A 21,817-nucleotide genomic window follows, 5' to 3' on the forward strand; every position below is an offset into this window, starting at 1 on the left:
GTGCAGCAGTGAAAGCTTTCAAAATGAAATTTAAACTTTTCAGAAGTCAGCTGTCAAAAGGTGAAATGTGTCACTTTCCCACTTGTGCACAGCGTATCCCTCAACACAAACACGCTGAGTTAGGAGAAAAATACGCAAAGCACATCAATCTTTTGATTGAAGAATTTGACAGAAGACTTACTTTGTCTAAAGATGATGACATCCAGTTGAAGCTGATTGAATATCCCTTTTCTGTGGATCCAGAGGAAGTGTCACAAGATTTGCAGTTGGCGGTTATTGAACTTCAATGTTCGGCAGTTTACCGAAATAAGCACAGAGAAAGCAGCCTGTGGGACTTCTACAAAAGTCTGGACGATGAAAAATACAAGAATCTTATTGAAGTTGCACTGAAAACGTTCAGCATTTTTGGAAGCACTTACATATGTGAACAAACATTTTCCATCATGAACATGAATAAAAACAAGCAACATTCTTCTCTGACTGACGACCATTTGGAAGACATTATGAAAATATCCACTTCAAATATGACCCCCGAATACGACAAGCTTGTTGCCGAAAAGAGATGTAATATCTCTCATTACATTTGCAAGATAATTATGAAAAGTACAAATGTTTTCTTTCAACGGAACAGGTGTTCTTCATTTTTCCATGATTCATAAAAAAAATTAAAATTTAAAAAATTGTTTGCTTTAATTGAAAAATTCTTAATAAAGTATCACACCCTCTCCCCCCCCCCAAAAAAACCCCCTTCCTTTTCAGCCCACAGCTGTTTCGGCGGGGCGGCGCTGGGGAACAAGGGTTTGTTTCCACGGTGCGGGCGGCGCTGGGGTGGGGGATGTGTTTCGGGGGGTGTAGCAGGGTGGTTACCCTGCTCCTGCCCTGAAGGGCTTAAAACAGCCTTGGGGGAGGGCTGTGGCAGGGGAAAAGCTGTGCTGATTGGGGAAGCCGCTGCAGCTGGGCCATGTCACAATCAGGCCCCAGCTGGCCTGTATAAAAAGGCTGTGAGCCAGAGGCAGTCTCTCTCTGCTTGTAGAGAGAGAAGGGTCTGGCTGCTAGAGAGTTGAGCAGGGTACTGGGAGTGGAGCTGGGCTGGGGAAGGCTAGAGGAGCTGGGGAACTCCAGCCTGGAAAACCCCCAAGCTGTGGACCTAGCTAAGAGCCTAAGACCAGTACCAGGGCTGCAGAGGGGCAGCCAAGCTATAGAGGGAGGCAGCAGGTCCAAACCCAACCTTGCCTGTGATGAGTGGCTGATATACTGCAGTCTACCCCAGGGCGTGGGGGCTAGTTGGTGACTGGCAGTAGCCTTATACTGAAGTGAGGTGGGGATTAGAGGATTGGGGGTTCCCCAGAGAGAGGAGACCAAGAGCCAGAGTGTGGGGGTATTGTCAGGGGGCAGCACCCCAGATCAAAGGGCACCGGGGTCCAGGAGGGACACAGAGCCAGCGGCAGTGGGACACCGGCCTGCAGGGTCGCTCCAACGGCTGGATGAGCTAATTCCCGAGAAGACCAGCAGGAGGCGCCGCCGGGGTGCGTCCTGCTTGCTTACACAGGGGCTGGGCAGCGCTGGGGGGGGGACGGGGTTCGGCGGGGCTGGGTGGCGCTGGGGGGGGGGGGGGGGCGTGTTTCAGCACAGCCGGGGGGTTTCGGCCCTCAGCTATTTTCTTTGGAGTAATATGGCCCTCGCCGCTTTACGAGTTGTGCAGGCCTGAAGTAAAGGATTCCAAATCACAATTGCACTGAAGGAGCTACTAGTCTCTCTCTTTTCAGGAGCATTTACTCAAAACTTTTGAGGGAGCAAAAATATATATAAAGAAAATATGTATATATTCAAGAAGGCAAACCCAGTCTTCAATGCAATTTTTAATATCAATTACAACAGATGCAACACAGACTGAAAAATGTCAGCAAAATCAAGATTCCGACTAGTACTGTAGTCTGTCTTTAACTTCTGTGTGAGATGTACCTTAGTACCCCCTATCCATTTACACTCTTTCTCCCAGCAACAGTATTAGGCCCCAATTCTGCAAAGACTTATGCATGTTCCATTCCTCATGGTAGTAAAGCAAAGCACATGTGTATGTGTTTGCAGGGTCGGGAACTAAAACTGGAGTGCAAAGCTTACATCTTAATTTCGTAGTTTCCATCAGTTTGTTTATCATCTATATTTTCAGTAAAACATTCCAGAAACATTACTGGAATTGAAATTAGGATTAAAAATATGCAAATATCTGAACAACTGAGAAAAAAACATTGAAATATAGGTTTGTCTACATGATGTTTTAATGTACTCCAGCTGGGATGTAAATTCTAGCGCCCATCAGTATGTCACGCACTAACTGACCTATATGGATCCTGCTAGCACGCACTAAAGGTTCCCTACTTCCTGTAGTACTGTTTGAAATGGGACTTTGTTAATGGAGATTAGGGAACTTTTAGTGTGCGCCAGCCGGGTCCCACATGGACCAATTAGTGCTGGTGCACACTAGAAATTACACCCCAGCTGGTGCACGCTATCACACCATGTAGACCAGCCCACATTAAAACAAGCTGAGAAGGGGAACTAATTCCACAGCATGGCATAGACATTTTTACTCAAAGCTGTAGAAAATTTTATGTACCTAATCAAAAGACTTCATTTGTCTATGGGAACAAAACAGTCAAATTAAGGGGTAAGTATAAATGACTCATTCAAAACATATTACAATTTCAAAATGTTTTATTAGAATTGTCAGATAAAATATTTAACAAGATTATTTCTTAATGTGTGAGAGATTTACAGCTAATGGTACTTTTCCAGTGATACTTTCTGTAAGGAAGATGATAAGACAAGAGTATTTTAAGAGCCTTTTGTTTTCCTGATTAATGCTTCCATCATATCCCACTGCTCATTGGTAACCTACATAATATAAGAAGAAATAGCATTTCACTTGGGTCTGTATACAATTTTATATAAATTTTTAAATATGTTTGTATTTAAATAGTATGCATGTAACTTATTACCTTTTTCAGATCATTGAACTCTCCAGCCATAGAAACATATTCTCCACCATCCATTCTAATAACCTAGGGGAAAAGGAAGCAATGCACTTAAGATTGGTGCTTTTTTATTAAGCTCCTGTATCATTAGCATTCACATATATCAGGGTTCCCCAACCTCAACTTGTACAAATTCAGATTTAAAAAATACACTCAAAATAAATGAATGCAACACTTTTTATAAGAATAGGCTCTGTGCTTTAAAACCATGCAGGGGTCTCAAACACGCGGCCCACGGGCCGAGTTATTTCCTGCGGCCCGCCATAGCTCCACTCACCTGCAGTCCTCTCCACCCCCCGCCTCAGCCCGAGCACTCCGCATCCCTGCTCCTCCCCGCCTCCCCACTCCTGGAAAGTCCTAAGCACCTCCTAAGCACCTTAGGTCCTAAGTCCTAAGCACCTTAGGACTCTCCAGGAAGGAGGGGGGGAGGAGCAGGGATGCCGCACGCTCATGGGAGGAGGCGGAGAAGAGGTGGCTGGGAGCTGCAGGGTACCCCCGCCACATGGGGCGGTTTGGAGCTCCGGGGGCTGCCAGAGGCAGCAGTGTACACTGCTGCTCCTGGCCCCCACGGGCAGCAGCAGACCCTGCAGCTCCCGAGTGCCACAGGCTGAAGTCACGCAGGTCACTGGAAGTCACGGATTCTGTGACTTCGCAACCTCCGTTACAAAATCGTAGCCTTAAATATAATCAACTGACTAGGTTAAAAATGAACCTAAGGTTTTCAAATTAGCAATTTCTTTTGCTTAAGTTCTCAAATACTCTACAGCACCTAAAGCTTCTTTAAAAATTCTCAACACCGCTAAGAACATCATCTATAAGCTTAATACTGCTGACAGCATGAACTAGAATAACGAAAACTTACTGCTCCAGTAACCCAACTTGCATATTCACTACAGAGGTATGTGGCAAGATTTGCAATTTCTTCTACAGTTCCCAGACGGCCACAGGGAATCCTCCCAATCATTTCTTTCTCAAATGTACCTGTTGGGTCAAGACGGGTAAAAGCACCCTACAGAATTAAAAAAAGACAAAAACATTCAGCAAAATGTTATGAGTAACTAGTAAATAAATTCAAACTAAGATCTAATTCCTGGTTTCAGACTTAATACATAATCTGACAGTTAGTAGGAGTGTTGTGACAATCACATGCTTATTAGTGGGGTGGGTTAAGAGAGAACAGGAGACAAAGGTCAAATTCTGGTGTAAATTCAGTCAACCAGTTACACCAGAATTTAACACAGCAGTTCATGGTGTTCAGCAGTGACCCTTCTACACAATTATAGAGCAGTAAAGAGAGGCTCTAGTAAGCGTCTTGTACACTTTTTGTGAAAACTTGCAGGATAAAGGTTTGAGAAAAATGGGACTGCCTCAGAGCTACTATAGAAATGTAGAGGAAACTTAAAAATAAACCAAAATCATACATAGCACAGAATAACCAAACTGAAAAGCAAGTATCCTTTAATCTGGTTGAATAGGAACAATGAACAGAATAAATCTAGATAGCTTTGGGCTTTAAAGTGCATTTGAATATCTGGGGACAGTGCAAGACATGGGTGAGCCTGGGGAGAAAAACCTCACTCAAATGGACTCTTTTACTAACAGGAATAAACTTTACTGAGCAAAATCAGAAACCTAAGAAAACATATGTGAAGTCAAGCAAGCATAGGGCATCTAAGCCCACTTGAGAGGAAGCCAAGGCCAAGAACTGTGATTAACATAGTTAATGAGTGTGAAACTGTGTTTTAGAGAAAAAAATTAATGTCACCACTTAGCACATGCAACTAGAACTAAAAATCGCTGTGAAGTGATACTGTAAACTTGAAAATTAATGTTTTATTTCAGTTTTAAATAATAAAATAACTTGTATTCAATCGTCAAGCATTCAGTATTGACTAGGGAGTTGCACACTTTGTTGTATCTGTAGGCCAAGCACCCTGTATCCACTTGGGGCTCCTTGCATTGCTCCATTACCCCTACAAGCTCCCTGTTTGTCAGCCTCCCTGCAAATCCCCCACTCCATCATTCATACCAGGGGCTCTGTGTGCTCCCCAGGTCTCCCTTCGCCCATGCCACTGTCTCTCATGCCAGGGGCTCTATGCATCCCCTATTCTCTCCCTCTCCCATGCTTTCCCTTTCTCCCTTCTTTTCCATACCAGGGACCTCCTGTTTTCCTCCCTGGGAAAAGTTCCCCTACCAGCTACTGAGGGAGTGGCACCGGGGCAGTGAATGAGAAGACTGTCTAGGACTGTTGGTGGTCTGAACCCCGGAAGGGGGAACACTGAATGACCTAGCTGGAGGGGTAAGTCACAAAGAAGATGCTGCGGGTCCTAGAATGAGAGGAGCTGCAGACCAGAGTCAGAGTGCTGGCATGCAAACTGTGGACAGGAGCACTAGCCTTGAGAGTTAATCCCCAGAGTGACCAGGATGAGGCGCTAGACCAGCGATGAGTGAAGCACTCCATGACAACATCAATTTCACTGTACACACACAAACCGAATAAAATATATTTCCATCAATTATCAAAATTTACAGATAGGCAAAGTAAAAGAAATGCTGCTTGAGAACTCTCTGGAGTTTGATTTAAGACTATTTATTTTGTATATTTTGATATGGTGACAACTTGTGTTAACAGTTATAAAGCTTTAACTTTTTAAATCTCAACATCTAATGTAATTAAATAATTATTGTATGACTGCCATAAGTTCCCACAATTGTGAAAATTTAAGAGAAAAAAATAAGAAAAGCTGAAAAAAAAAAATTTGTGCAACTGTGAAAATATTAATCAATAAAAATATATAAAATGCTTTAAAATAAACATTAATATTTTCCATCAAAATTATTACAAAAATAAAAATCAATTTCTACCAGGCCTAAGCACATGTAAGGTCATGTCTCACTTTTTAATGACAGAAATGTACCTTTGTTCTTATTGGACCTGGTTGGATCACATTGAATCTCATGCCATATCTACCCCATTCAGCTGCAAGAGACCTAAAAATTTATTAATAGAGTGCATAAATATTTCAAACAGCATGTTGCCTAATGTTATTCAGGACATAATTTAGAATCAAAACTGGAAAGTATATATGTCGAATTTATAAACACTTTAACATCTGAATCCTGACCTATGTACTCGTAGATTTTTTTGAAATATTTTCCTTTTTTTTTGTTATTGTTATTGAATTTTAATCTTCTCACACATGGATCTGATGTTATATGAATTAGCCAACTGACAAATACAGTAACACCAATTTGAAGTATATACTGCGTATAAAGCATACATTCATGACAATCATTGGGAGTTAGGTACCTATCTCCCTTAGGCATTTTAGAAAATCCCACCAGTATACACTTGTGGCAGATCTTCAATATAATTCTCAAACCAAGTGTTTTAGGAAAAATAAGATAACCAAACCCCAACTTCTAAAATATTTTACAAAGCAGAGTAAGCAGTGCAGTTTTCCTTTTATGAACAATATTATCTTTGCATATGCTCTTTCTTTAAAGGTGCTAAAACATCTGGTGTGGTAAATGAATAAGGTGGCTAGTCTTTGAAATACACACTTTTAAGTAATACACACTCAACTTGTATGAAAAAAGTGTACACAGAACAAAGCAGAAGTATCCCTATTTGCTTTCTGTTTTTCTGGAGAAATAATCACACCTGACCTACTTATATTTTCAAACATTTCCATTTGATTATCTCTACTGAAGTGTAGCGGCTGAACTGACTGTTAGTATCATCTATTCCCCTATAGCTGCTAATCACAGATGTCTTTGTTTGGGGAATGAATGTGGATATCTGTGTAATGCTATTAAAGGAATTATTGCAGATAGTCCTGATAAAAATCTAAGCAGCAGAATTCCATGGAATTGAGTAAACTTCTACCCTAGTAAGATGGCAAAAGTAATAAAACTGAAATACTTCTTTCCATGACAAGCTGTGATAGTAGCAACTGCTTTCTTGTTATGTAAAATGGAAGCTAAGGAGTTCATTCATGATCCAGTCAACTAGCTTCCTTTTGCCAGACTGACAGGATGTGGATAAAGAACCAATCAGCCCAATCTGGGAAATGTGAAGATAAAGCATTGGTATGCTCAACTACTCACTTGCACATTGCATCTACCCCAGCTTTGGCAGAGGCACTTGGTGACACAAATCCAGACCCACTCTCTGCATAGATTGTTGTAATAGCCAAGAATGCTGCCCCTGTAAAATGCAAGAAGATAACATTTTTAAACATGCCGGACGAGCTACAAATCTTAAAATTAACAATAACAAGTATCAGAACAGTACTGGTGTTTGCATCATCTCTGTTTTCAGGGATTTAACTTTCAGCTGTAAAAATGAACTCAAATAAGTTTGGCTCCAGCTGTTCTTTTCACTTTCGGTTCTCCCTATCCCTGAAATGAAAGTTATATTCCATATATTCGAATGCTTTTTCTTGGTGGTACTATAAGTCCCAATACTGCATTTGGAATTGTGCAAGTAGGCTTTTGCACCCACAGAGTCCCACTGAAGCTGAAATTATACCAGTAAACCCCTTCTAGTGTACACAAGGCAGGAGCCAGGTTACTATACTCATGATACTTCTTGCTGCCCAGGCCTTTAGGCACATATCTATTCTGCAATTAGAGCTGTAATTTCCAGCTTGGGTAGATGTACACATGCTAGCTTTTCTTGTGCTAGTGTTGTACAACCAGTGGCATAGATGCGATGGCACAGGCGAGTGCTTGGGCCAGCTGCCTGAGTACAATCCCATCTGAGACCCTAGCTATGGACTCTGGCGGCTAGCTCGAGCCACTGCTCATGCTGCTGTGGCTGCACTGATACTTTTAGCTTGATGAAAGCTAGCGCGGGGGTCATCCCAAACTGGGAATTATACCTCCATCTGCAGTGCAGGAATACAGTCAGTTCTCAGGCAGCTGTTTTTGCTACAGCTTCCATCAGTTCCCCACACTTCCTGGCTGAAAGGGCAGGACAGAAAACATCAATATGAACAATTATTCATTTCAGCACAGTTTTAAATGATTATGAATGGCAGTAGGGGTCTTGAGGCTGAAATTGAAGTTTATTCTAGTGCCCAGAGATCTCTTTCTTAGCAGATTACAGTAACTCATACTACAGCAGAAAATATACCCAAGTTAATCTTGACAATTGTACTAATCTTGCTATTAGTGCCATAATGAGGTCTCATAACAAAGACTGTTATTTTTATAAAATACATTAACAGACATTCAGTTAGAATAGCAATTATCAACATAAATGAATGATATAATATATTTTTTGTTTGTTCACTCATTTTCTTTTGTAATATTCAGTAACTCAAAATAGCTTGCCCAATCATTAGTGTGTACCTACTGTAGTTGAGAAAGGGAACAAAACATTAGCTGTAAGTCCCTGGTAAAGAGACTACCAGTTCCTTATGCTAGTGAATGTAAAACTAAAATATTAAAAAAAATACTATAGGTAGAATAATGATTTTAATTAGGATTGTTGCCCAATGGACATCACTAACATTTTATGTTTTGGGGATAGCCCATATACAGAGTAAAGTAACTCAGTTAAATATTTATGGTGAGAAAAATTCACAGGAGAATTAAAATAAAAACCAACAACATAAGCTAAATGGGTATTAACAGATATGCCTGAGGATATCCTGCAACAATTAGCCTTAGAGAAATGAAATTCTCCATACAGAGACTTTGAACAGAAAAAGAGACAACCTCCCCCCCCCCCAAAAAAAACCTAATTTTAAAATCTATTTTGATGTGGATATAAATTATGCATAGTTAGTAGACTTACAAGGAATAGGTTTATTAAATGCATGGTAAGTAAAACCAGGTGCCCCCAGCTTAGAAGCAGCAAGACTGATATTTACCAGGTATTGTTAAGGCTCATCAAAGTTTTATTTATATGTATTTCAGTTCACGCTTACAAGGTGTATGTGTAAATGTATCAGTTCATTAAAAGGCCATTATCTAATTGTTTTTGCTATCTCATGTGTTAAAATTTAAAATAATGTTTAAATAAAGAGGCAATGGACTGGCAGATTACTATTAGTAATTTGTATTACAGTAACACTTATATGCCCCAACAGAGATTGGGACCCCACTGTGCTAAATAGAATACAAATGCACAGTAAGACATTTCCTGCAACAAAGAGCTTAAAACTAAATAAAGCGTGTACTATTTACAAAAATAGTTTTAATGTAAATCACATTTTGGACCTAAAATACATCAGTGTCCCTGTAACAGCTGAGATGTATGCTAGCATACTATTATTAAATATTTGTTTACAGTAGCACTCACAATGTCCTATGTGCATCCCAAACATTCAAGAAAGAATGGTCCCTGCTCCAAGGAGCTCATAGTGTAAGGACAGGCAAGTAGACATAGGTTAGGGGAAGGGAAACAACAAATAGGGAATTTTTAAAAATATAAATATATGAGATTCACTGAAGGTAGCATGGCAGAAGTGGGTCTCTTAAGAGGGCCTTAAATGTGAACAGGCCTTGCATGCAGGGGCCATGAAGAAGAAAGCAAAACTGTGAAAGACGATGACTAACTGGTGGCCAAGGGTGTGGACACTATTAGAATGGAGAGGGAAGGTAGAGGGATGCCATGAAACTTAATAAGGATATATAGAGATGGAAAGAAGTACATGGAGCTTTGAAGGAGGCAAGAAGCTTAAATTTAATGGGATATGAGATGGGGAGCCAGGGAAGGTAATTGAAGAGGACATTGACAAGTTCCTATTGTGAGACAAGGAAGCTGACTTTAATGGCTGCAATGTGTATTGACTAAAGGGAAGCAAGGTATATGTTTGGAAGGCTAGAAAAGAAGCTACTGCAGTAAAATAGGCAGGACATTAAGAGGTCCCAACAGAAATTTGTCTGTGAGGATGGATCTTGGAGATGCTGAGTAGGAAGAAGATATTAGTACCTAAGTGTTATTGGACTGACTGTACATTTCTAGAATGCACTGCATGTGGCACATGAAAATACCATTTGACCAGAGACCGTAACATACTCTAAAGAGTCTATACACAGCTTTGTAACTTTAAACTATAGTCATCAATATACAGCAATGGCACAGCAAATTCAAAGCATCGTGGATACTTTTTGGAGTAAAGTTGTACTACGCTATTAAAAGGCTGCAATCTCAATAAATCTGACCAGATTCGCATTTTTTGTAATTATGACTGTAGTAAGAGATTTTTGTTCAGGTAAAATATAGGAACAGGCCTATATGCATGCTATTAATTTTCATGATCTAGATGTGGCTTCTTCCAGAATGCTTTTCCTATATCCTTCTGGAATAAATGTATATTTTGGGTAATGGAGGAAGAGAAATAGTCAAAAGATGAGGTGGCTCACATATGTAAAGTGAACTACTCAATATTCATGTACAGTGAAAAGACTATGAATTTTCATTATAATTATCACAAAAACAAAGGAAGATGATGTAACTCATTCTTGAATTAAACCTATATTCTACTGGCAATTTACTATTTTAAATGTTCCCCAGGAAAAATCCAATAGAAATTAAAATACCTTATTCTCAAGGATTCCCTGAAGCACAAAAAAGAGGCAGTTATATGCAGATACATTAAAAAGATCATAATGAAGCAAAATATATGAAGAGATGATTTTGGCTATTTAAAGACTAATTTTAAAACTACAATCTAATGAGCAGTAAATATGGTTTCAGGTACGAAAGGCAGAGCCTGACACAGTGATTGAACAATAATTAAGAACATATTTGGGAAAGTTTAATATTAGAAAGGAAACACTTTTTGCTGCTTTTACATAATTGCAGACTGTGTTAAAGCAACAAAAATCTGAAACCTTAGAATGAACAAATCCATCTGATCAGGCAGCTAGAGAAATGCAATACAAATAGGCTTTGCAGAATTCAATTTTTATTGTTTATATGTGACAGATCATATCAATGATTATTTTTAAGCATTTTTTATTTTTATCAATTGAAATGTTCACCGTTGTGTGAAATTATGGGGTGTGGTCAGACAATTTTTTAGTGACAGTAGATAATGAAATTCAAAAAGTTAAAGCTTCATATAACTCTTAAAACACAAATTGTCAACGTCACATGTCAAAATATACAAAGTAAATGTAATTAAATCAAACTTTTAAATTCTCAATCAGCATTTTGCTTATATGTAAATTTCTATCATCACTGATGGAAATACTTTTTGTTGGTTTGTGTGCGTACAGTGAAATTGACGTTTACCAACATTTACCTATAAAAAGCTAATCTATCTAAATACAAGTCAGGACAATTCTAGGCTCTTATCTAGTGTGAACTACTGACTCAATGTGCACCCTTGTGCCTTAATACATCTGGAAAAGTGATAATAAAAATGGGATCATATGGAAAACCATACCCAGGAACTTGCAGCTACTAGCCAAAACATCACAGCCTGGAACTTGAAAAATGACTGGAAACTGACTAGAAAGAAGACTGAAACCAACATGTCTACTTTTATTGGTGAAGTAGAGGGAAATGCAGAAAGTCTTCAAATGTAGTGAAAAGCAAGTTAGATGTTTGCAGTTCTTTTACTTTAAATAAATCTAAGGTGCTGATAGTAACACTAATGGTATTTTTTTGGGGGGGCGGGCAGGGGGGGAGGAATAACCTACCATGATTTTTAACCTAACTGAATCCAGTTAAAAGAATGCCACATAGTTCATTGCTTAATTAAAGGAAAATGGAGAAAGGACAGAGGAGATGAGTAATAGCACTATTTGTAATTTAAAGAAAAGTCTTGTTTTTAATAATTTACAGATAAGGTCCAAAACCTGCAATCAGATTTATGTAGGCAGCATCATTCACTTTGGATCTGATTGCAGGATCAGGTCCTAAAATAAAATTACGGATTCTGCAAGGTAGTGCTGTGTTGTATAGAGATGTTTGCACTATACAAAAGTTTCTTCTTGCAAACCTGTACAGCATTAAAACTCATTTATCAAAATGTTTATTTAAAGCATCAAAACTTGCTATTGTACACAAGTGTTAAAGCAAGGACAGTAAATGGTAATGAGATGTTACAATCCTTAGGTATTGTTTAGCTTTAAGTATAACTTACCTTTTTGTACTTTAATTAGTTCCTTTCCAATTTCCAGAGTTACGAAGGCAGTACCATTAAGAACAATATCAACTATTGTTTTCCACGCATTAGCAGAAAGACGTTCAGTAGGAGAAACAAAGTTTCCAGCTGCATTGTTTATCACAACCTAAAACAAGAGAAAACAAGCCGAAAAAGTTACATGGAAATTAGTTCACCACAGCACTTAAGAGGTATAAGAAACCTTTTGGCATTGCTAGAGATAGAAGTAAAAATGTTCCCATCAAATGAAGTACAGTTTAGACAGACACAGGAAATAATCCATCATAAACTGCAGAGGAAGGCCACCATATAGACTCATAGAATATCAGGGCTGGAAGTGACCTTAGGAGGTCATCTAGTCCAACCCCCTGCTCAAAACAGGACCAATCACCAACTAAATCATCCCAGCCAGGGCTTTGTCAAGCTTGACCTTAAAAACCTCTAAGGAAGGAGGTTCCACCACCTCCCTAGGTACCTCATTCCAGTGCTTCACCACCCTCCTAATGAAAAAGTTTTTCCTAATATCCAACCTAAATCTCCCCGACTGCAACTTGAGACCATTACTCCTTGTTCTGTCATCTGCTACCACTGAGAATGGTCTAGATCCATCCTCTTTGGAACCCCCTCTCAGGTAGTTGAAAGCAGCTATCAAATCCCCCCTCATTCTTCAATTCTGCAGACTAAATAACCCCAGTTCCCTCAGCCTCTCCTCATAAGTCATGTGCTCCAGCCCCCTAATCATTTTTGTTGCCATCCGCTGGACTCTTTCCAATTTTTCCACATCCTTCTTGTAGTGTGGGGCCCAAAACAGGACACAGTACTCCAGATGAGGCCTCACCAATGCCGAATAGAGGGGAATGATCATGTCCCTTGATCTGCTGGCAATGCTCCTACTTATACAGACCAAAATGCTGTTAGCCTTCTTGGCAACAAGGGCACACTGTTGACTCATATGCAGCTTCTTGTCCACTGTAACTCCTAGGTCCTTTTCTGCAGAAGTGCTGCCTAGCCACTCGGTCCCTAGTCTGTAGCAGTGCATGGGATTCTTCCATCCTAAGTGCAGGACTCTGCACTTGTCCTTGTTGAACCTCATCAGGTTTCTTTTGGCCCAATCCTCTAATTTGTCTAGATCCCCCTGTATCCTATCCCTACCCTCCAACATATCTACCACTCCTCCCAGTTTAGTGTCATCTGCAAACTTGCTGAGGGTGCAATCCACGCCATCCTCCAGATGATTAATGAAGATATTGAAGAAAACCGGCCCCAGGACCGACCCTTGGGGCACTCCCCTTGATACCAGCTGCCAACTAGACATGGAGCCATTGATCACTACCCGTTGAGCTCGATAATCTAGCCAGCTTTCTATCCATCTTATAGTCCATTCATCCAGCTCCTACTTCTTTAACTTGCTGGCAAAAATACTGTGGGAGACTATATCAAAAGCTTTGCTAAAGTCATGGAATAACATGTCCACTGCTTTCCCTTCATCCACAGAGCCAGTTATCTCATCATAGAATGCAATTAGGTTAGTCGGGCATGACTTGCCCTTGGTGAATCCATGCTGACTGTTCCTGATTGCTTTCCTCTCCTCGAAGTGCTTCAAAATTGATTCTTTGAGGACCTGCTCCATGATTTTTCCAGGGATTGAGGTGAGGCTGACTGGCCTGTAGTTCCCCGGATCCTCCTTCCCTTTTTTAAAGATGGGCACTACATTAGCCTTTTTCCAGTCATCTGGGACCTCCCCAATCGCCATGTGTTTTCAAAGATAATGGCCAATGGCTCTGCAATTACATCAGCCAACTCCCTCAGCACCCTCGGATGCAGTGCATCTGGCCGCATGGACTTGTGCTTGTCCAGCTTTTCTAAATAGTACTGAACCACTTCTTTCTCCACAGAGGGCTGGTCACCTCCTCCCCATACTGTGCTGCCCAGTGCAGTAGTCTGGGAGCTGACCTTGTTCGTGAAGACAGAGGCAAAAAAAGCATTGAGTACATTAGCTTTTTCCACATCCTCTGTCACTAGGTTGCCTCCCCCATTCAGTAAGGGTCCCACACTTTCCCTGACCACCTTCTTCTTGCTAACATACCTGTAGAAACCCTTCTTGTTACTCTTAACATCCCTTGCTAGCTGCAACTCCAATTGTGATTTGGCCTTCCTGATTTCACTCCTGCATGCCTGAGCAATATTTTTGTACTCCTCCCTGGTCATTTGTCCAATCTTCCACTTCTTGTAAGCTTCTTTTCTGGGTTTAAGATCAGCAAGGATTTCACTGTTAAGCCAAGCTGGTCACCTGACATATTTACTATTCTTTCTACACATCGGGATGATTTGTTCCTGCAACCTCAATAAGGATTCTTTAAAATACAGCCAGCTCTCCTGGACTCCTTTCCCCTCATGTTATTCTCCCAGGATATCCTGCCCATCAGTTCCCTGAGGGAGTCAAAGTCTGCTTTTCTGAAGACCCGGGCCCGTATTTTGCTGCTCTCCTTTCTTCCTTTTGTCAGGATCCTGAACTCTACATCTCATGGTCACTGCTGCCCAGGTTCCCATCCACTTTTGCTTCCCCTATTAATTATTCCCTGTTTGTGAACAGCAGGTCAAGAAGCACACTGCCCCTAGTTGGTTCCTTCAGCACTTCCACCACGAAGTTGTCCCCTACATTTTCCAAAAACTTCCTGGATTGTCTGTGTACTGCTGTATTGCTCTCCCAGCAGATATCGGGGTGATTGAAGTCCCCCATGAGAACCAGAGCCTGTGATCTAGTAACTTCTGTTAGTTGCCTGAAGAAAGCCTCGTCCACCTCATCCCCCTTGTCTGGTGGTCTATAGCAGACTCCCACTACGACATCACTCTTGTTGCTCACGCTGGCCACTAGGCTACACACAGGGCTGGCTCCAGGGTTTTGGCCGCCCCAAGCAGCCAAAAAAAACAACAACAAAAAAAGCCGCGATCGCGATCTGCGGTGGCAATTCGGCGGGAGGTCCTTCGCTCCGAGGCGGAGTGAGAGACCGTCCGCCGAATTGCTGCCGAATACCTGGACGTGCCGCCCCTCTCCGGAGCGGCCGCCCAAAGCACCTGCTTGACAAGCTGGTGCCTGGAGCCGGCCCTGGCTACACAGCCCTGACTAAGGAGGCAGCCATATTGACTCTGGCCACTAGGCCTGGCAGAGGAGGGCTGCCATATTATCACTGGCCATTAGGCTACGCAGCCCTAAGGGGGTAGCCATATTGACCCTGGCCACTAGGCCATGCAATCCTGCAGCCATTTTGACTCCAGCCATTAGGCCATTCTGCCTGAGGCTAGGGTGGTCATTTGGACTCAGGCACAGGGCTATAGCACCCTTCTCCCCTCCCCAATGGATGACGGGGTGTCCCCATGACATTCTCCCATAGTACTAGAATGAAAGCTATTCTGGACAGGTAACTTGGTAGAATTTTAGGTGGTCAAACTCAGAGATCTTTACGAATAGTTCAAACAATGACCCACAGATCTAATATTCCCTAAATTGCTAATATCAGTGTTCATTGATCCTGACTGTTATATCCCATTGAGGACAAGTGGGTATAAAAGAATAAATGTTTTAAACAGACTCACTGTCAAGTGGTTTTGTAACATATAGTACTGAAGCAGGATACAGAACTCCAAGTGAAAAAAATGTATATATTTTCTTTTTCTCATGAGATTTTTTCCCCTGACTTCTGACCTATGCTGTCTCCCTCCTCCGCTTTATCTCATTTTTGTCCTGACCACCTCCTTTATATCCCCTGCTCTATTCTCTTGCCAAGTTATTTCCTTCTTTCATTTCTTGTGCTTTTGGTATCTCTCTCCTCCAAGTTCTGCCCTCTGATGGCCCTACAACACTGCATTAAGCTATACCGGCAAAAGCAGTTTTGCCAGTTTAAGCTGTGTCCACACTTTGAGTGCTTTGATATGGAATACCACTACAGCTATACTGGCAAAGCCCTTCCAAGTGCCAGCCTGACCCTAAGTTTTTAACAGATATGCCCTGTCTCCCAAAACTGAACAGGCTAGTTCTCCTACAACTCTAACCAGCTTGGGACCTGTCTACTTCAGACACTGCCCATCTCCCTTTTCCATAATGCGACACTGGATACCTCTGGACTTAAAAGAGAGGGACTGGGGATAAAGAATCCTACGTGAACAGCCCTTCGCTTTGGAACCAGCTCCCTTAGCTTTGGTCCAAAATAGCCTTATTTGTTCATCTTCTGGGCACAGTGAAAGGCTTATCTTTTTTATTCAGGCTTTATGGAAGTTGACATGTTGTGAGTAGAGTTCTGATTTGTTTAGCTGACAGTGAGTTGCTGAGGGCTATGTGCAGGTTATTGGAGCGTGTTTACCTGCTAGGTTTAGTTGTTAATTTCTTTACATGTTCGTTTTCAAAATAGGTACCTTTTTTGTATATTTTGTATACACCAAAAAAAAGGCAAGGAAGGATGAAAGAGAGACAGTGTTACTGTTATTTCTGCTTTTAATTTGGAAGACACTCTGATAGGTGACAAGTGTCATAAGTACAGGGATAAATAAAATCATTCTTGTATGGCTACATTCTGCTCACTTCACTCACACAAGTAATTCCACTCTTATAGCAATGGAACTATATGAATAAGTAAGGGGACAGGATTTGGTCCATTTGGCTATTGAACCATTCAATAGCTACACAAAACTGAGTAGATACTCTGCGGATAGGCACTGTAGAAAACTAAGATAAACAGATAAATCACTAGTTTTATGCTGCACTACTGCTGTATTAGTAGCTGTCTTTTTCCTGCTGGGTTTCTGTATGCAGAGCTGCTTTTCTACGATATATCACTTTTGTTCCCACATACTATTCAGGGTATTTTCACCACTGAAGATTGAAGTCCTTGCATCATAACTATCATACTTACATCAGGATGTCCTGCCACCTTGATTAATTCAGCAACAGCATTCTTAACTGAAGATGGGTCTCTCACATCACACTGGATTGCATGAACCTATATATTAATGGAGAAAAAGGCAATTGTAAGACTTTCTAAAAGTATAACTCATGATATAAAGAATTTAAAAAAATTCTTTACAATGCATTAAAAAATAATAAAAATACAAACGTATTTACAAATGTACCTTGTTTCCTGTTTTAGAAGAAATTTCTTCAGCAGTTTGTTTCAAAACATCGATCTTCCTAAAAATAATTATAAATTTTAGCATGAATTCTGAGTTTCCACTAAATGCATCTATGTTACAAATCATTACACTTTGAAACATTAAAATCTTTCTATGAATTCCATTTGTGTGTTGGTGATTTTAGTGCAAAATTTACCTTTGAAATAAAAATAATTTAGGGGCTTGGTATTTCAATTTAGCTTCTGAAAAAACCTCTCTCAAGTAAAATGGAGCTTTAAAGAAATTCCAAGTTATGTCCAACAAAATAATCTTCTCTCATATTATCAGCTAAAAGCAAGTCAGACGGGACTTAAAAAAGAGATACTTTTGATAGTAAAACACCGCAGGTGATATTTAACAAAAAATGCCTTCATCCTGGGCACAATGAAATTTAGCAAAGACAAATGTAAGGTGCTACCCTTAGGGAAGAAAAACCAAATGCAAAAATACAGAACAAAGGATAACTGGGTTGGCAGCAGCATTGCTGAGAAGGATCTGGGAGTTGTGGAGGATCACAAGCTCAACATGATTCAACAATGCAATGCTGCTGCAAAAAAAGCAAACGCAGTTTTAGGTTGCATTAACAGAGGCATAGCATGTAAATTTCATTTAGAAATGGGAGGTGATAGTAATGCTCTACTCAGCAGTGGTTAGGCCTCAACTGGAGTACTGTGTCCAATTTTGATCATCAATGGATAGAAAGGATGTAGAGAAAGTGTAAAGTATCCAAAGGCAAATGACAAAGATGATCAAAGGGATGGAATGTAGACCATATGAGCAAAGGCTGAAAGAACTGGGTATGTTTAGTTTGGAAAAGAGGAGATGAAGGGGGGGAACATGACAATGGTCTTCAAATACTTGAAAGGCTGCCATAAAAATGATGAGAAAAGTTATTCTCTTGCCACAGAGGGCAGAACTAGAGGAAATAGGTTCAAACTACAGCATGGCAGATTTAGATTAAATCTCAGGAAAAATTTCCTAATGGTAAGAACAGCAGGACAATGGAACAGACCTCCTAGGGAGGTTGTGGAAGCTCCTTCACTAGACTTTTCAAAAGGAGGCTGGATAGCCATCTGTCTTGGACAGTTTAGACAACACAAATCCTCCATAACACATTTGGCACCTAAACGACATGTTGGCAGGGGGTTATAGTAGACTGTTCTATGATTCTAAGTATTTTATTTAGGGCTGTCAATTAATCGCAGTTAACGCCTGCGATTAACTGAAGACACGTTAATCGCATACCTTTGGGCAGGGAGGGAGGATTCAGCGGTGGCCCCAGCTCAGAGCGTCGGGTGGGCTGGAGGGGAGTGGGTTCCAGCCCGGAGCTCTGGAGGTGGGGAGGCATGGCGGTTGGGCCGGAGCCCCGCGCCCTGAGAGCAACTGAAGCCCGGTACCCTCACGGAGGCTGGAGCCCGGAGCCCACACGGGGGACTCGAGCCTGGAGCCCTGCACACCAAGGGGGGCTGAAGCCCAGAGCCCCCAAGCCTATTTTTGAAAATACAGGAAACCTAAAAAATATTTAAATAAATGGTATTCTATTATTGTTTAGCAGTGCGATTAAAACTGCGAAGAATCGCAATTAATTTTTTTAATCTCGCAATTAGTCACATTTGTGTTAACTTGAAGGATGAGATTATTTGCTCCTATTATGCGGGAAATCTTAGAAAGATCATTTTTAATAATGGGAATTATGCTAGGGCTGCTGTAAAATCCTGATGTTTAAAAGAAATACTAGCTATAGGAAATAATAAAAAAAAACTTGATAAGAAAGATAATTCTAATGATAAAATCACAATGGCCATTGCTGCCCATTTAAAAAGAAATGTGTTGACTTATCATTTTGTAAGCATCTAGATGATCATAGCCAACATAAATTTGTCAAGAATAAATCATGCCAAACCAACTTCATTTCCTTTTTTGACAGGGTTATTGGCCTAGTGGATAAGGGGGAAGCTGCAATGTGATATACCTTTATTTTAATAAGGGTTTTGACAGTCCCACATGACATTATCATAAACAAACTATGGAAATTTAGTCTAAATGAAATAAATATAAGGTGGATGCACAACTGGTTAAAAGACTGTATTCAAAGCAGGGTGGATAAAAATCAATGATTTTTTTTTTTCAATAAAAAAATTGGATTTTTATGATTTAAATCGGATTTTTTTGATAAAATGCTTTTTGAGGAAAAAACCTATCTGAAGACTGACAAGAATGTACTTTTATGTAGAAATCCATGATTAAATCAAGTCTTCCTGACTAGTGATTTAAATCAAATCCACCGATTCAAAGAGTAGTTATCAACAGTTCGCTGTCACACTGGAGAGGACATATCGAGTGGAGGTCCGGAAGAGGTCTGTCCTGGGTCTGGTACTATTCAATATTTTCATTAATGACTTGGATAATGGAGTAAAGAGTATGTTTATAAAATATGCAGATGATACCAGGTTGGGAGCATTGCTAGCAGTTTAGAAGACAGGATTAGAATTCAAAATGACCTTGACAAATTGGAGAACTGGTCTCAAATCAACAAGAAGAAATTCAGTAAAGACAAGTGCAAAGTACTACACTTAGGAAAGACAAATCAAGTGCATAACTATAAAATGGGGAATAACTGGCTAGGCAGTAGTACAGATGTAAAAGATCTGGCATTTATAGTAGATCACAAATTTAATGAGAGTCAATGTGATGCAGTTGCAAATAAGGCCAATATCATCCAAAGGAGAGCAATAAAACTGATAAAAGGTTTAGAAAACCTGACCTACGAGGAAAGGTTAAAAAAACTGGGCATGTTTTGTCTTGAGATAAGAAGACTGAGTGGGGACCTGATAACAGTCTTCAAGTATGCTAAGGGCTGTTTTAAAGAGGATGGTAATCAATTATTCTCCATGTCCACTGAAGGAATGGGCATAATCTGCAGCAAGGGAGATTTATATTAGATATTAGGAAAAACTTTCTAACCATAAGGATACTTAAGCACTGGAGAAGGTTTTCAAGGGAAGATGTGGAATCCCCGTCATTGGAAATTTTTAAGAACAGGCTGGACAAACACCTGTCAGGGATGGTCTAGGTCAGTGGTCCCCAACCTTTCTGTTGCAATAGCATATTCATGTTCCCAGAAGAGTGTGGCGGGCGCTGGACGACCAGCCGCCAAAATGCCGCCGAGAAGCAGCGTCATCGAGAAGCGTCGCCGCCGAAATGCCGCCGAGAACCGGCATCATCAAGAAGCGTCGCCGCCGAAATGCGGTGTCATCGAGAAGCGTCGCCGCCGAAATGCCACCGAGAAGCAGCGGCATTTCGGCAGCAATGCTTCTCGGCGTTGCCACTTCTCGGTGGCATTTCGGCGGCTGGTTGTCCGGTGGCTGCACTCCTCGGCGGCGGGTTGTCCGGCAGAAGCGCTCCCTTGTCAGTAGGTGGGCGCACATAAATGCCCCGGCGGGCACCATGGCGCCTGCGGGCACCGCATTGGGGACCACTGGTCTAGGTATACTTGGTCCTGCCATAGGGCAGGAGGCTGGACTAGATGACCTCCTGAGGTTCCCTTCCTGTCTACATTTCTATTATTCTATTTTTTGCCTCTCTTCTCCCCACCCATTGGATTTGCAATAGAGGTGAAGTGTACCTGGCTTTTTTTGTTTTACTATACTTTCTGATTGTGGACTATCATTATGACTTTAACTTGTATTTCATCTCATTGAAGGCTATGCAGCAGTCAAGCACAAGACATTACAGGTCTTACATAAATACTAACAATTTTAAATATATTTATATTCTGCAATGTGTTTGTGTATGTTTCAGAGCAGCTTTTTAAAATTTAGCACATCAGATTATAATTAAAATGGTACTGCAGGTTAAGAGACAGACCTAAATTACATGTCTGTAGCTATGAATAAAAATATGTATCTTTATGTATTGTTTATGAAGGAACAGGGAAGCAGATCAATGCAGCTTTCAATACTAAATTTAAAAAGATTTTTTAGGTTTGATTATTAGTATTTACCTGCTTGATATAACACATTCGGCACCTAAACTGGACAGAGCTGTTGTCATTCCTTTGCCAAGCCCAGTACCTCCACCAGTAATAAAAGCCACTTTTCCTTGAAAGGCATTTGGTGGTAACATCATTTTTTGAAGAGGTGGAAAGAAGCTAGCTTGAGGTACGTTGCTACTTTGACTTAATACATTTGATCCATGACTGAAAAACTGAAACAAAAAAATAAAATTATTTATTACTGCTTATATACATGGATTCCCACAACTATCATAAGAAAATTAAGTCTTCAGTCTCGGAATTATAATAATAAATATTTTCACAATTGACACAAATTCACTGTGAGCAATAATTTTATATTTATTGCATCACAATACACATGAATACTTTTAAACAAATATGAATATTAAAGTAATTTTAATTTTTAGGGTAAGTTAATAGACTGCAGTAATTTCCACTACATTTTCAAATGAAATAAATAAAATATGTTTTTC

General features: G+C 40.5%; 1 protein-coding gene across 1 annotated transcript in view; it reads right to left on the minus strand.

Moving 5' to 3' along the window:
- Positions 1 to 2,703: 2,703 nt before the first annotated feature.
- The window catches only part of DECR1 (2,4-dienoyl-CoA reductase 1), a 34,735-nt gene continuing 15,621 nt past the window's right edge, over positions 2,704 to 21,817 (minus strand). The window contains exons 2-10 of the mRNA XM_065399093.1: positions 21,333 to 21,535; positions 17,291 to 17,348; positions 17,074 to 17,160; positions 12,146 to 12,293; positions 7,146 to 7,245; positions 5,954 to 6,026; positions 3,898 to 4,044; positions 3,000 to 3,062; positions 2,704 to 2,895 (exon numbers count right to left, since the gene is read on the minus strand). Coding sequence (XP_065255165.1) covers positions 2,836 to 2,895; positions 3,000 to 3,062; positions 3,898 to 4,044; positions 5,954 to 6,026; positions 7,146 to 7,245; positions 12,146 to 12,293; positions 17,074 to 17,160; positions 17,291 to 17,348; positions 21,333 to 21,535 — 939 coding nt within the window. The 3' untranslated portion in view covers positions 2,704 to 2,835. The remainder of the gene's footprint in view (positions 2,896 to 2,999; positions 3,063 to 3,897; positions 4,045 to 5,953; positions 6,027 to 7,145; positions 7,246 to 12,145; positions 12,294 to 17,073; positions 17,161 to 17,290; positions 17,349 to 21,332; positions 21,536 to 21,817) is intronic.

The sequence above is a fragment of the Emys orbicularis genome, chromosome 2 (assembly GCF_028017835.1).
Source record: "Emys orbicularis isolate rEmyOrb1 chromosome 2, rEmyOrb1.hap1, whole genome shotgun sequence".
NCBI lineage: Eukaryota > Metazoa > Chordata > Testudines > Emydidae > Emys > Emys orbicularis.